This window comes from Trachemys scripta, chromosome 1, assembly GCF_013100865.1.
Source record: "Trachemys scripta elegans isolate TJP31775 chromosome 1, CAS_Tse_1.0, whole genome shotgun sequence".
Taxonomy (NCBI): Eukaryota; Metazoa; Chordata; order Testudines; family Emydidae; genus Trachemys; species Trachemys scripta.
Genome location: NC_048298.1, coordinates 84,058,692 through 84,075,533, shown reverse-complemented (window position 1 = coordinate 84,075,533; position 16,842 = coordinate 84,058,692). Strand labels below are relative to the sequence as shown.

The window sequence follows — 16,842 nt, the reverse complement described above, 5'->3', positions numbered from 1 at the left end:
CACCAGCCAAGTTGTAATAAACTTATTTTCAGGCTCTAGGCTTCTCTACACTTAAAACGCTGAGGCACAGCTGTAGTGCTTCAGTGAAGGCATTACATATGCCAACAAGAGGCCTCCTGAAGGCGTAGGTACCCCACCTCCTTGAGAGGCAGTAGTTAAGTTGAAGGGAGAATTATCCTGTCATCTTAGTGCTGTCTACACTGGGGGTTGGGTCGGTTTATTAACTGCATTGCTCAGGAGTGTGGATTTTTCACATCCCTGAGCAACGTAGTTATAGTGACCTAATTACCTAGTGTATACCAGGCCTCTGTGTCTCTCTGACTTTCTTCCTTAGGCCATGTCTACACTAACACTTATGTCGGCAAAATTTATGTCACTCAGGAGTGTGAAAAACCCACACCCCGGAGCGACATAGTGACACTGGCATAAGTGGCAGTGTGCACAGCTTCTCCTGCTGACATAGCTACTGCTGCTCATTGGTGGTTGTTTAATAATGTCGACAGGAGAGCTCTTGGCATAAAGCAGCTACATGAGAGATCTTACAGTGGTGCAGCTGCATCATGATAGTTGCGCCACTGTAAGCTCTCTAGTGTAGACGTAGTCTTAGTCGGTTTCCAGGTGAGAGAGCTCCCGGCTTCTTCCAGAGCTCATACTTTTTTATTCGCCCACCTTCACACCTCTCAGGCCCTTTTTCTCAAATTGGTGTCCCTGCTCAGCTTCCCTGCTGAGCGTGTCAATCAATGAGTCATTAGAGCCTGCATGGTCTCTCTGGACCCCTTGTTAATCGGTTTCAGCCAGTTTTATTTATTCTATTAATTCCAACCAGACAGGGAAGTGACACACACATCTAGGTCTCTTAGACTTCGTCTACACAATGCACTGTTTAGCGACACAGCTGTGCTGCCAAAAGCCACGCAGTGTAGCCGCTGTTTGTCAGCAGGACAAAGCTCTCCCACCGACAAAAATCTTCCACCCCCCCAACTAGCAGCAGTAGCTTTGTTGGCAAGTGAGCACTCCTGCCAACAAAGCGCTGTTTACACCGGCACTTTTCGTTGGCAAAACTTTTGTCTTTCAAGGGGGCAGGGGTGTTTTATTCACACCTCTGGATGACAAAAGTTTTGTCATTCAGTTGCCAGTGTAGACAAAGCCTTAGTCTGCCTTGAGAGCAAACCTCTCCCCCACCCCCCACAACTGGGTAGCAATGCAAAGAGTAGGGGGAAACTGAAGCAAATGTAGGCCTCAAAAATAATATTAAAAATTCCCCACTTCATCACATCAAATAGCATATGTTTGCTGCCAAAATTTTAAAGAAAGTCAAACCATTAAACTGATGGAAGTCACTAGCTAAGCACCTAGAACCAGAGTTTGTTGAAGTGCTAAACCAGCTTTTGACAGCAGTAGTCTCTTCTGCAATGCAGAGAATATTTTCTTCATTTCAGTTTATTCAATTAGTTCAGTTCAAAGTCTAAAGCCATGTCTACACTACAGAGTTAAATCGACTTAAGTTACATCAAAGACCATAAACCACTGTAATCATATCACTTATGCATGTTCACACAACACTCCTTGTGTTGGCGGAGTGCGTCCACAGTTGGTGACCTAGCACTGACAGAGAGAGCAGTGCACCATGGGTAGCTATCCCACCGTGGAAATCGCACCTTCCCCCACTAGGAGTTCTAGGAATGGATCACAGTGCATCATGGGGGCAGGATCACCGCCCCATGATGCAGTTTTATCTGTCCCATAATTCCAAGAGCCTCTGTGTTTTGTGCCATTTTTCAACTGCCCCTGTAAACTTTGTGCCTGCTATCACTACCCAAAAGCATGGATCTTGCACTGCTCTCCAGTCCTATGATGACGGTTATGAACACAATGCAGCTGATCCTGCAGTATTTCATGAGCTGCAAATCTGAACAGGAATCAACGGTGCCTGCCCTGCTGTATACCATGGAAAGAAACAATGGTTGGCATTCATGGAGCAGCTGCACACGGTGGACCATCACTATTGGGCTCGGGAAACAAGCACTGAGTGGTGGGATCAGATTGTGATGCAGGTATGGGATGATGAGCAGGGGCGGCAGAACTTTTGTATGTGCGAAGCCACCTTCCTTGAACTCTGTGTGGCGCTTGCCCCTGACCCGTGGTGCAAGGACACCAGAATGAGAGTTGGTCTAATGGTGGAGAAGCGAGCCCACCGGGGGAGTTGCGGTGATGCAAGTGTTCAGGGCCATTAATCATTTTCTGCTACAAAGGACTGTGACTCTGGGCTATGTGAGGAAAACAGTGGATGGCTTTGAGGCAATGGGATTCCTTAACTGCGGTGAGGCAATAGATGGGGCACACATCCCAATTCTGGCCCCAGACCATCTTGCAATGGAGCACATCAACAGAAAGGGCTTTACAGCACTGCAGGCACTCGTAAATCACTGGGGTCATTTCACTGACATGAATGCAGGGTAACTAGGGAAGGTGCATGATGCATCTTCAGGAACACTGACCTGTACAGAAAGCTGCATGCAGGGACTTTCTTTCCAGACCAGAAGATTCCAATAGGGAATGTGGAAATGTCCATAGTGATCCAAGGAGACCAACCTACCCCTTACTCTCCCAACTGATGAATAAAGCTGTGAGTTTGCCATGGAGATCACCGAAGTCATGCACTGGCAGTGCCCCCGGAGCCCTCCCCACAGCACCTCCAGCACCCCCCGGGCCACCCGCTGAGCATTCACCCCACACACAGCACCCCCCAGGTCACCCACCCAAACACCCGCAGCACTCCCAAGATTTAGTCAGGGGTATAGTACAAGCCATGGACAGGTCACAGGCTGTGAATTTTTGTTTACTGCCTGTGACCTGTCCATGACTTTTACTAAAAATACCTGTGACTAAAACATGAAGCCTTACTCTGGAAACCTTGACAGCAGCAAGGAGCGCTTCAACAATAGGCTCAGCAGGTGCAGAATGATCATAGAATGTGTTTGGCAGATTAAAGGGTCACTGGTGCTGCCTTTTTGGCAGGTCAGACCTCAGTGAGGAAAATATTCCCATTGCCATAGCAGCCTGCTGTGCTCTGCACAACATTTGTGAAGCCAAGCGGGGAAAGTTTCTCCAGGGGTGGGCATTGAGGTCGATCGCCTGGTGGGAGACTTTGAGCAGCCAGACACCAGTGCTATTAGAGGGGGTCAGTTGGGGGCTTATTCAAATCAGGGAGGCTTTGAAGCAGCATTTTGACAATGAGCCCCAGTAATGTGTTTTTCTGTAATGAATTGAGTCAGGCATTGTTTACTTGCCACATTGAAAGACCACTGTAATGATTCCTGCCTGAGCATTAATTGTAGTCAGCAAATGTGCCGACTGTCACTGTGTATGAATTTCTGTTGCAACCACCCTGTATAGGTCACAAATAAAGATTCACTGTCTTCACAAGACACAATTTTTATTAAAAAGCAATACACAGATTAACATTTCTTACAAGAAAATGACAGTGAGCAGCACTTGCTGAAGTGAGGCTCTCACAGCTGTGTGTAAGTCCAGTTGTTGTTATGGAAAATGTCCCTGGGGTGAGTGCAAAGGGTACTGCGATGGGCCAGGAACATGAGAGGAATGTGTGTGGGGAGTTTGGGGAGCACAAGAAAGGAAGCTCTGTATGGGCTACAGGGGGAGTCAAGCATGCATGCATTCCGCCTGCAGTGCAGTCAGGGACCTCAGCATCTCTATTTGGTTTTCCATGAGCTTTATTATCCACTCATGGGCCTGTCTCCTCTCCTTGCTAGCCATTTCTTGTTTCTCTCTCTCTCTCTCTCCATGGTCTATGTTCACTAATTGGCCTGATCTGACGATTACAGTACTTTGCAAAATATGTCCTCCTTACTCCTCCTCATTCACTTCCTTATCTGACGGAGGTGCTCTGCCGGTGTATCGGAGCTGGCCCTCAAGGGCACATTTGCAGAAACCAAAGAAACAATACACAGAGTCAGTATTGTGTGTGCCTTGAATCACGCCTCTTGTGCACTTTTCCCTTGGCAAGCACGCAGCATGGCCAGAGCACTAAACATGGTGAGTTTGGCTTGGAGGGTAGGGGGTGGACAGTGCAAGACAGGACAAAGGGTCTGGGTGGTTTCAAAAGGGGATCAGTACAAGCGCCTAGGGACACTATTCTGAATACTGGCTCCGTTTTCCACAGTTGGGGTAATCAAAACTGAAATCATACTTCAGTTACCCTGACTAGATGCAAGGGTGCATATCCTGCATGCGTGCGGCTTCAGACCAGGTCCATATGCTGCTCGCTTGTGTGCTGCTTTGGTTCCTGCAGAAGTAATTGCTTATTGGTGGGGCAGTTTCCTACAATGGGGGAAAGAAACAAAGCTGCTCTGCCAAGGAACTTTTGGCAGAGGATTAGAGAGCGTCTGCAGGAAAGTTTCCTAGAGATCTCTGCAGGATTCTCAGAAGAGTTCAGTGTGCATTAATAAATTTTTCCGAAGGGCCTCCACTGTGTAGCTGCACGTGAACGTGAAGCAGACACAAACAGTACCTAATGTTGTTAATTTCAATCTCTTCTCCGACATGTACCATGCAAACAAAATAAAGGACACTGCTACCTTACGCAACCGTGCACTATCAAAGCAAAATGAATACTTACCAGAACTCCCCTCTCCTGCTTCAGTTATGCCAGAGACAGACTGCTGGCACTGGCTAGACCCTCCGGAGTCAAAAAGATGTCCTGGCTTGCCATGCCACCGGATGAGACCGTCGCCTGTCCCACATCCTCCTCCAACTCGACCTCCTCTTTCACCACTTCGTCCTCAGGGTTGACTCTGCTGGCCACTGCCTCCAGACCCCCCCCCCCGAAGTATCCACAGGGCTCTTGGCAGTGTAGATGGGGGTCACTGCTGAGGATGGCGTGCTGCTCCTTGTAGAAGGGGCATGTTTTCAATGCCACACCAGAGCGACAGTTGTTTCCCTTGTCTTCTGGTATGCCTGCCTCAGTTCCTTCATCTTAGCATAGTACTACTGCGTGTCCCTTTCAGGCCCCTTCTCATCCAAGCAATGAGCAATCTGCTCAAAGTTCCTACAGCTAGATTGGCATGGTCAGCTGGGAAGATGTGATGTGAACTGTCCATGCCAAGCAAACAGGAAGTGGAATTTCAAAAATTCACAGGGCTTTAAAGTGGGAGGGGCACATGCCTGTGTACCTGGCTGCAGGGCAGAGGAGTGGAAACTGCTTACCAGAGCGGTCATGATGGGTATTGTGGGATGCCTCCTGGAGACCACTTAGTAGTGTCTACATTGACCCTGCATCACTCTGTCACAAAAAAACTCTATGCTGCTTGTTGATGTGGTTTATTATGTAGACGTAGCAGGAGCGTTAAAGCGGCAGGAGTAGTATTGCGTGTGTATATATCTCCACTGTTTTGTCAATGAAACCTGACTTTTGTCAACAAAACTATGCAGCATAGACAGGCCTAATTCATTTTAAGTTAAGAAACCAATCAGGAAGTTGAAAAGGCAGGAAAGCTTATTTTCCTCTTTCAATCTATGAATAAAAATGAGGTGGAGATGATGAGATCTATTAGTTTTAAAATCTTGAATGTCAGGGTGACCAGAAACCATTCACTTTACTAGAGCTAGGCAATGTTTTTCAGCAAATAGTACTGAAACTATTCACAAATTCAAGTTGAACACAGCAAATAGTTTCTGTCACAAAGAACAGAAAACAAAAATTTCAGAAAATGTCAAAACGAACAGTTTGTTTTGACATTTTGATTTGGAAATTTTGGAAATTAAATGACTGAATTCACATTTTGAAATGTCAGTTCAAAAATGACGTTCTAAATGTTTTGTTCAACTTGAACAAAGTGTTTTTGTTTTTCAAAACACCCCACACTAAAAAATTCAGTTTTGGTTGTAAACTAACCAAATTTTCTCTCAGATTTTTAAAATCAATGATTTGCTTAGCTCTATGAACTACAGTTAATATTTCCTTTGGTTAATAAATCAATTAATTTTGAATGCAAAACATGGTTTAATAAACTTACTTCTCTCCCTTATATAGCCAGCACATTTAAGATAGTATTTCATAGTTTTATTAAATAAATCTATGAAATACTGTTGTGCATTTTAATTTTAATCCAATTTCTATCCAAAAGCAGTTGGACACAAAACATGCATAAAAAATTACTCATCTAGCAAATAAGAAATATGTAATTCACCTAACATAATAAATGTAAAAATTAGGAATTTGAATAAATATGTTAAGAAACATAACTGCTTACATAAATAGATCATAGAATCATAGGGTTGGAAGGGACCTCAGGAGATCGTTTAGTTCAACCCCCTGCTCAAAGCAGGACCAATCCCCAGACAGATTTTTACCCCAGTTTCCTAAATGGCCTCCTCAAGGATTGAACTCATAACCCTGGGTTTAGCAGGCCAATGCTCAAACCACTGAGCTATTCCTCCGCTATAATGCATCCCTCTGGTGAGCAAAAACTACCAAATTTAGTTTTTATGGTTACCAATCATTAAGAATCAACCATTCTTCGGAAATCTAACTACAAACAAGATTAAAATTGGTGATTTAAATCAATCCACCCTTCATGGGACATCAATGAAAGAAGTCCTCTATTATTGAGAGCATACAAAACCCAGAAATTGCATTTAATAAGAGTATACTTCAATTATAAAGATTACAAAAAAAAAAATGAATAAAAAAATAAAAAATAAAATCAAGGGAATCATTTTGGTCAGAACATATAGCCCTTTATATGGCCTATGCCTACTATGTATGAGGAGCTTTACTGAATAACCCCATTTACCACCCACTAGTGGTTCCGATTCAGTAGGAATGTCTATATAACAAGCATTACAGCAGCACAGTTGCAGCTATGCCACCATAGCGCAGTAGTGTAGACACAACAAGCGGGGAAGGGGTCTTTCCATTGTTGTCAGAAATCCACCTCTGAGATACGTGCTAGTTAGGTCAGTGGAAAAATTCTTCTGTCACCCTAGCTGCACCTACAATGGGGATTAGTTTGACCAAACTCAGTCACATAGGGTGCAAAATTTTTCCACATCCTGAGCAATGTAGCTAGGTCGACAAAATGGTTACTTTCCTTTTGTAACTGTTGTTCTTTGAGATGTATTGCTCATGTCCATTTCATTCTAGGTGTGTGTACGCCCATGTGCACAGTCAAGAGATTTTTGCCTTAGCAGTATTCATAGGGTCGTCTGTGGCACCCTCGAGTGCCGCACTCATGTGTCGATATAATAGGGGCCACTAGTCCTATACTCTCTCAGTTCCTTCTTGCTGGTAACTCCGACAGAGGGGCAGGATGGCAGGTAACAGAATGGACATGAGCAACACATCTCAAAGAACAACAGTTGCAAAAGGTAGGTAACCGTTTTTTTTTTTTCGAGTGCTTGCTCATGTCTATTCCATTGTAGGTGCCTCACAAGCACTATCCCTCAAGGTGGGCTCCGAGTTCACGGTCACGTGGCTTGTAACTCTGCTGTACTGAAGCCAGCATAGTCTTGGGCCTGCTGGATAAGCGCATAATGAGATGTAATCAAACTATTTACAAGGCTTGAAGACCAGAGAGAAAGAACCGCTAACCCTTGCTAGACAAGGGAAAAGGTGCTCTGACCAATCACCACTGGTGGTAAGAAGGAACTGAGAAGGTGAAGGGCCGGCGGTGCCTAATATACTAATGCATGAGCGTGGCACTCAAGAGGGTGCCACAGCCAACCATCTGGATACCACAAAGGCAAAAAACTCTTATGACTACACACATGGGTGCACACACACCTAGAATAGAATCGACATGAGCAAGGACTCGAAGAACTAATATTTAGGTGTAGATTCCAAGGCCAGAAGGGGATCATTATGATCATCAATCTATGGGTTCTCAAACTTCATTGCACTGTGACCCCCTTCTGACAATGAAAATTACTATATGACCCCAGGAGAGGGGATCAAAACCTGAGCCCTGCCACTCAGGGCTGAAGCCCTAAGTAGTGGGGCTAGGACTTGAGTCCCTGGCCCCAGCAAGTTTAACACCAGTCTTGGAGACTCCATTAAAATGAGGACACTATCCACAGTTTGAGAACCATTGAGTAGTCTGATTGCCTGCATAACACAGGCCATAGAACTTTTCCCGAAATACTTCCTAGAGCATATCCTTTAGAAAAACATCTAATGTCGATTTAAAAACTGAGTGATGGAGAGTCCACCATGATGCTTGGAAAATTGTTGCAATGGTTAATTACCCTCACTTAAAAATTTACAGCTGATTTCCCATCTGAATTTGTCTAGCTTCAACTTCCAGCCATTGGATTGTTATAGATTGAAAACCCCCGTTATCAAGTAGTTTCCCCCATGTAGACACTTATAGCCTGTAATGAAGTCACCCCTTAAACTTTCTCCTTGTTAAGCTAAATAGATTGAATTTACTGAGTCTCTACAAAGCATGTTTTCTAATCCAATTTATTAACATCCTTCTTGAATTGCGGACATCAGAGTTGAACACAATATACCAGCACTGGTTGCAGCTGTATGTGTAGACAATCCCTAAACAACAGGAGAAGAGAGGTTTTTCCTGAGGGCTGATTGCAAAGCCAGGGATTGTATACATGAGAAGCAGAGAGCCACCAGAAAAAGCCAGGAGACAGCCAGAGAAGCCCTGAGAGGAAGCCACTGAGTGAGATTTTATTGGACAGTGTGCTGGCTGGAAAGAGACTTGGAATTGTAAGCAAGCAAATGGGCTCTTGTTTGTTTCTGCTGTGTTTAGGGAAATAGGACTTTGTTGGTGCAATCTTGTTATTTATAAAGAATATACTCAAATACCTGGACTTTCATTAATTTCTCCTGATAACAGAAAGAACCCCCAAGGACCCAAATACCGGCTACCTGCTTAGATCAAAAGGAGCAACAATATCAATAGAAATTTTGCATTGGGAAGACAGATGACAGAATATGGCTCTTATTAATATGCAGTGATGGCAAGAGGACACAGAAAAATTAAATGCTAATTTTAAAGTTTTAATATTCGTGAATGTTTTCCAAAGATTGGCTGTGATTCTTCAAACTTCTCTGGCTCTTTGCTGCATCTCATGATGTCCATTCTGTGCATGTGTGCAACATGTGCTCCAAATCCATAGGTGCCTCAGCAGCAACCACTTGAAGGAAAACTGAATCCAGGACTAATCATCATTCCGTGGTTGTATTATGCCCTTCTTATTGGATCAATTGCAGTACAAACAGAAGTGTGATAATTAAAGTTTTCCACACAGGTTAGCATTGCTTGCTTTTATGGATTGCTGGGAATAAAAATATTCACTTTTACTTCCAACATGAAAATATGAAAAATTCATTTATTTTAGTAAGCAACCTCGTTCAGATTTCAAAACTACACCATTTTCATTCACAGTACAAAGTGGTATGAATTTCTTTAAACTCATTGTGCATTTTACATTTTTTTAGGATTACCAATCTAAAAGTTGATACAAGAATAAATTTATTGTTGAAGAACTGTGATGGCCAATAAACCAAAATACGTCATGCTATGACAGTTCTGCTGATCGTGAATTGCAGCTGACACTATAGTAACATCACTTTACACACTTCATGAGAATTTTAATGCTTTACAGTCTAAACATAAAACTGCCACTAAATACAGACTGTACAATTAGACAAGTAAACAAATACTCTATTAAATATCCTGCACAAGGCCCGAGTTCACTATAATACATTAAAGCAGTTTTGATTTACAACTTCAAGCCTGAAGATCTGTACAGTGGTTAGAACTGCCTGAATTTTAGCACTTATGAGAACAAACCACTTCCAATTCAATATCAAGGACCCATTTATTCCATTGATTTTTGTTGCAAGGACTGGAACGTTAAGGGGACTTGGGGGTACTAATCCTAGTCTCTAATGTCTCCTGTGACTTCCTTGTACATCAGTCAAATCCTATTGGAATGAGAGGTACAAAGCAGAATCTCATTGCAAATCAGATAGTTTGGGAGAATTTACCCGGAAAGCTGTTTCAAAACAGAAATGATCAGTAAATAAAATGAATCTCACACTGCAGAGAACAAACATAAAATGGACACAGGGTTACAAAACACACAAACATTTTAACAGGGCATTTCTTTAACCTTGAACTGCACAAGCCAATCAACTCAAAAACACCACAAAGAAGTTACTTCTCAAGTCCAAGATTGAGATCAAGTGTTCATAAGCTTATTTTAGGAAGAAACTCTATTCCCTTTCTTCTGCAATTCAGGTAGATATTGGCATACTAAACACATTTACACACACGAATCGTAACGCAGAGAAAGAAAATCATCCTTTTTTTACCTGGAAGATGGGTGAAATTTGACTTCAATCTATACTCTCACATTTCATTTTTGATCTCACTGTGAAATGTAACCAAGACAAGTGGTATCATGGCATCTAAATACACGTACATACAAAGTATGATACAAAATCATCAGCAAATGCATCTTTCCCTTGCCATATTTTCATTTCTTACAAAGACAAATGCAGTATTTAAGAAAGCTCCAAAATAATGTGTCACAACAGTGTAGGTCGCTAGGAAGACAAGACTTTAAAGAAAAAAACAAAAACTGTGTTTCAATACAGAAATTGAAATATTTGACACCTATTTGTCCAAAGACCAAGCCTGCTGAGCCTCAGTATAAAGTACCTGTACTGTCAAACCCCTCAAGACCCAAGGACACACCTGTTTCGTTCACATTACCACATCTTCCCTCCCTCACAACAGCCAACTGTGCCCCCAATAGTCAACTGATACCCTACCCACTCCCCCAATTAAATTTGCCCTCCTTTTCAATAATGGATGCTCAGTACCTTTTTGCAAGGCTCCTCTGATGCTACTATCCTTCTACATATGCAAGAGGTCCTTGGTCTTCTACATAGGCAGCTCCACTCCATATCCCCCACCCTTAGGGGAAAAGCAGCAGCAGCTCTGTTCCCCACCTCCGCTCTTGGATTCCAGAAAAAGATATCAGCTCAGGAGCTACTCAGCTCCCACCCTCCCAGGAAAGGAGTTGGCAGTTCCATGGCCCCCACTCAGCTCACTTGTCCAGGCAAACTTTCTGCCAGTCCCAGTCGAGCAAGTTCTTCAAGCCGTTAAATACTGTGACCCCATTTAAAAGGCTAATTTGTTTTACTGATTTTGTTTGTTTTTCACAGAATTCTCCAGAGTACAAAAGGGTCTGAACCAGAAGCCTATGAATAGGCTTATAGTCACTAATTTATACTGCATGGCAGAATAGCAGGAGGACAACTAATGCTCGCACACAGAGGAAATGCATCTATATTTCCCCAGTGTTTATATTTTGTCTTTTACACTAAAAAAGTGGCAGTGAAGTGGATCAAAAGGAAACTTGCTTCCTCATCCCTTTTTTGCTTTGATATATTCAGTCCAATTTTCAGTTCTAACAAATACGAGTTACGACACATCTGGACTGCAATCCTCGACTAAAAGCCAGACCCATGCAGAACTCTATTGCAGTCAATGGAGGTCTGATCGCACAGATTTAAGTGCAGGATTGGGGAGTTACATAAACAAATGTATTTGATGCACACAATATTTGCACATATTTTTTAAGTTCATTTCAGTGTGAAGGGCAGAAATGTAAAACCTGGATTATTGTTCAAGGCAACACAACACCAGTGCATGATTATTTTGGTGAAACAAATATGAATATTTTCTACACATTGCCTAGAGCTAATATCAATTTCAAAGCAAATTTCCATTCTATTTGAGGACTAAATGCATGGAGAGAGAGAGAGAGAGAAACAAAGCAGATACAGAAAATAAAGAAGGGGCAGTATAGGTGTGACCCATCTTCCCAACTTACCTTTGAATCCATGGAAGTCCCTCCTTCGCTAGGAAAATGGCAGGCCTGAGGCACGGCCATCTACTGTAACATTGTCTCTGTATTTCTCCCCTATCCCTTCCTAATACCTCTGCGGATTCCAGATATACATGTTATTGCTGATCCAGTAGTATTAACTTAGACTGCATGCTATACTACTGTCTGCAGTTCAACCCTTCATTGTGCTTGGGGGTGAGCAAAAGCAGCTGGAGATAGAGTCAGCTTCGTAAACAATCCCTGTTGTTACAGAGCCCAAGAAGCATTGCGGAGGCATAGAACTCTGGGGATTTTGGAAGCTATGCCTCATTTCACAGGGAAACAAATTTTGCACCAAAGTGTTGCACCAAAATAATTTCAAATTATTCAAGCCAGACAAACATTTATCCAGCATATTACCTCTGGTACAGTCTCTCTCTCTCTCTCTCTCTCTCTCTCAAATAAACCCTACAGGGCATAAAAATAGTTTACAAAGAACTACCCTATACTTTGAATTGGAGATTGGCCCAACTAAAACCATGGACCCAAAATTCCAAATTTTGCAACTGTCCCCTCTCTCTAATAGGCTGAACCAAAATCCTAATGCCCCCAAACTCTACATGTGGGACGGTCACGAGCACAGGAGTGGTCAAAATCCAGATTAGAATTTTTTGGCTTGAGTGCATCTCTACCATGGATATGAGATTTTACAATAAACTATATTAACAGTGGTAATTTTTTAACACTGTTTTATTTCCCACATAATTCAGGAGAATGCAGACTCAAGTAATTCTTCAAAGTCTTGCCTTAGATTGCCCTAAAAGTACATCTCTCAGAAATCAGATGTGCAAGTTGATTTATATAAAAAAAGACATTAGGATCACCCACAGTATAGAATGTTATTAACCATATTTGTATCAAAAACATTCAGTAGTCCTAGTATCGCATTTAAATTATGCTGCTAATTCAACGTAACCTACAATATCTACCAAAAATATAACAGCACATACAATGTGCGTTTAAAAAAAAAAAATTTTCCCACTGGTCCCAGATATTTTAAAACAAAAGGACTAAGGCAGTAGTTATAATACAGGTTTTTTTTTTTTTTTTTTTTAAAGACACAGTTAACGTTTTTACCGCTTAAAATTGTGGAAATATAATTTAACAAAATACAAGTCACATTTACAGCATAAGGCCCTTTGGTTTCTTAAGCAGCAAATGAAAGAACAATTTCATCAGCGAAAGGCTTTGAAAAATAAAGTACAAGTTTTCTATAAAAAAAAAAAGTTAACTAGTTCTTTCCTTCTCAAAATAGCCAGTCTTCTAAACAGTCTTCTAAATATTACACAAGAAGGTTCCTGAATTTCCTAGGAAAGAGTTAAAACCAAACTGTAGTAACTGTCAGACCAGAGATTCTATCATGGGCAAGCTGAACATCTACCTGTTTGGAAGCAGAAGAAACTACTGCTTAATTTTCTGGAGAACTTTATTAAATTTGGAGCAATACATTAAAAGGATTTAAAATAGTTATCTAGTCACCAAATCTAGTGCTTACAGTTTTGCTTGAGAATTCACTTCATATGCATTTGTCCTTCATAAGAGTTTGACAGCAAAAAATCTGAGTAACTGTTTATTTTAAATCAAGGCAATCATGGCAGACTGCTTTTTCACTAGTTTTGAGCAGTCCTCTTCAGTCTCCTCTAATACAGATGGAAAATGTTAAGTGACCTAAAATGTTTCCATGTAACTACGCAAACTATATCCAATTTTGAGGCAGATCGTCTTAGCCACTAAAACACAGAAATATTTCACTTACAACATACATGATTGACTAAGTTACCCGCCATGTTTTAAGCAGGATTTAGAAAGGCTTAACATCAATGGTACATGGCTCTTACTGTGGTGCTGAAAATCGGGAATCAAAAATCATGGAGCAAGTTATAATCTAGCATGACTACTGGAGCAGTGCTTTTCTGTGTCCTAAACAGGATATTGCTTAGGAGTTAATATCACAATTTCACTCCCAAATCTCCATTCTGTTTTAGTGAGAATTAGAATGATAACCATTATCACTTTACTCTTGTTGAACACTACTGCTGTATTAATCCTTCTTACTCTCTAACAAGATAAAGTGAAAGCCAAAACATTTCCCTTCAAAACCTTAGTCTCTTATACATGATTAGAGACATTTTCATTCAACATGGCTAAAAAAAAACCAGACAATTAGATGCAGTGTAATCCCAGGGTGTGTCATAGTACAACTCAGGGTCATGCCAAATTTAGGATATCCAAATCAACACCACATCAGGATTTAGCACACATTGAACAGAGACTTGCATATTGTGGGGGCACTAAACAATATAAATCAGCTTATTACAACTTAACCATTTTTGTTCAATTTATGGAGTAAAACTACACAAATCCAAATCTATTTGGAACAAATCTCTGAACAATTATGAAATATTTAGCTTCTGCTTTTGTGCATGGATGTATGCAGATTGATGTAGCCTGACTTAAAACCCTGAAGTTGGGGAAAAAGGGCCAAGATTATTTATCACATAAGACTTGACAATTATGAGATTCTATTGCATTACCAGGTCAGCCTGAAAACAAAATCTTTTTCCAGTACAAGTCTTTATTTTGCTAGGTGGAAAGTTTCCCCAAGTCAAATTTTTACCAATCATACAAAGATGTTAATCAGCTTACCCATCATTCAAATTGTATCAATCTTTGAAAAAGAAAGCAAGACATTTTACCCAAAAAGATCTTTTAAGTCATTGCTAGCTGAGCTGCTGTTTGTCATGGTGTTTGTTGGCTGTGCAAAGTTCTGAGGGTTAAAGAAAGGATTACCCTGCATACCAAAACCAGGTTGTCCTAGAGTGTTCATCTGTGGTCCCAAAACAGAACTGCTTGCACCCGGGGAACCTTGAGGGGGTACAAATTGAGTAAGCCACTGGTTTGGTTTTTGTTGTGACAATTGGTTCATACTAACTTTGGGTTTTTGAGGACCAAAAAGACTATCTAAAGCAGATAAGTCTGGGGATCTGTTGTGTTGTGTCGGCTGTGAGATTCCAGATGTAGCACTCACAGGGCTGTAGTTTGGCATGTTGGCAGTTGGTACCATGTTCATCTTGGCCATTCCAGTTGCAGTTGGACTACTGAAGAAATTCTGGTTTGTAGTACCTGCCCCAAGGCTGAATCCAGAAGTCTGAAATCCCATATTAGTATTTAGTCCATTTGCTATGTTTCTCTTTGTGCTGTCAACAGGTGATAAAAATCCCATTCCAACACCCATAGATGGGACAGAAGAGAAGCTACTTGAAGAAGCAACTTTAGGTTTGCTGATGGAATGGCTGGTCAAAGACGACATATTATCTATCAAGGTATCTGTCAAGTCCTTTGTCTGCAAAATATACAAGTGTAGTTACATGCTTTTGCTGCTTACAGACACAATAGCAACACTTTATTACATTGCTTCTGCAGTTAAGATACAGGTGGTACCTCTTTTAAACTCCAAATTTCAGAAGCTGAAATTAATTCTATTCCATGTTCCACTCAAATTTGGCATAAAAGTTAATTTCTTTACCTTATACAAGGACAATTTGGTTATTTTGGTACTCAGGTGTTTGAGTTGTTCCACAGATTTGGCACCTGAGTCTGGCAAATACTGTTTTTCTAAACTAACACTTTTGAGACTGCTTGAGAAGAATTTTCAGCACAGCTTGAGGGAACTGAACACAATTGTTTCCATTAAAGTCAAAGTGAGTCACATGGCTAAATGCTCACATACAGTATCATGCTGAAAAATATCTCTATGAAATATGTGCAGAGATCCTTTGATGTTTTGAAAAAGATGCATTAAGCATATGTTCAGTAAATCAATATTCTATGCTATAAATTACACATTTTCTACATATGTGGGTCTAAATTTAGCCTTCAGACGCATGTGCAACTCTTGCTGAGGTCAGCGAAAGTTGCATGCTCCTATCTGAGGACAGGCATTTTGTCCTCTTCAAAATGCATTGGGCTGCACCAATATATAGATTGGTCTGAAATCATAAAAGTTGTACACAGACTGCAAATATCAAGAATAACTAAGATGTGGTTTTATGGTCTTTAACCATAGGTAAAGGAGCACTGAAACCCCGTTGTAAATATGAGAGACATTCACTGATCAGCAAAGTGGGTATATTCAGATCAAAGGGTGTAAAAACACAAGTCCATCCTAGTTTAGTGCTGCACAGAAAGGTTTTCAACAACAATATTATTTTTCTTTTTGTAATAGAGTGAGAAGGAAAAAATGATTTCCCCCCCCCCACTACCTTCTCCTCCCCACTTGCCCCACAGGAAGGTGGTGTGCGTGGAGAAAGAAAGACAGACAGTCTTCTCCCCTTCTTTTCCCCCTCTCTGCGCTCCTTCCCTCCCCCATTTTAGAAAAAATGTTGAATGAAACAAGTCCTCCTGCCCCAAGTTTTTCTCTAAAGCTTTTCACAACCAGTTCTACTTTGAACAGAGTTTAAATTTATCTCACATAAGAGGCGAAACTATGTTTAAATGAAATTACTGTAATAAGATTTATCAAACTTTTAAAGAAAATTAAGGCACACAAAATATTTACATTAATATGTAAATCATATTCTGACTATCCCACCAAGGTGAAGAAAAGGTTGCTGTAATATTCTTAAAGCAAGATGGTAGCCAGAAAACATCTTTTGTTTGTACTACCATCAACAGACACAAACAAATCAATTTAAGCTCTTTGGGGCAGAGACTGTCTTCCTGTAAGCTTGTATTGTAACTAGAATAATGGGACTCCAAATCATAATGTTGCCTCTGGACACTACTGTGTCATAAATAATAAATATTGTTAATATTGCTGTTGAGGCACTGGGCAGAACATAACACAATTTGTTATTATTTAGCTACATTGACTCTATAGTACTGACACCACTGAAAATGGGA

The 16,842-nt window shown here is 41.1% G+C and overlaps 1 protein-coding gene across 2 annotated transcripts in view; it reads right to left on the bottom strand.

Moving 5' to 3' along the window:
• Positions 1-9,469: 9,469 nt before the first annotated feature.
• The window catches only part of SCYL2 (SCY1 like pseudokinase 2), a 55,105-nt gene continuing 47,732 nt past the window's right edge, over positions 9,470-16,842 (bottom strand). For both annotated transcript variants that reach the window (XM_034773572.1, XM_034773583.1), the window contains one exon: positions 9,470-15,283. In XM_034773572.1, the coding sequence (XP_034629463.1) occupies positions 14,633-15,283 (651 nt within the window). In that variant the 3' untranslated portion in view covers positions 9,470-14,632. The remainder of the gene's footprint in view (positions 15,284-16,842) is intronic.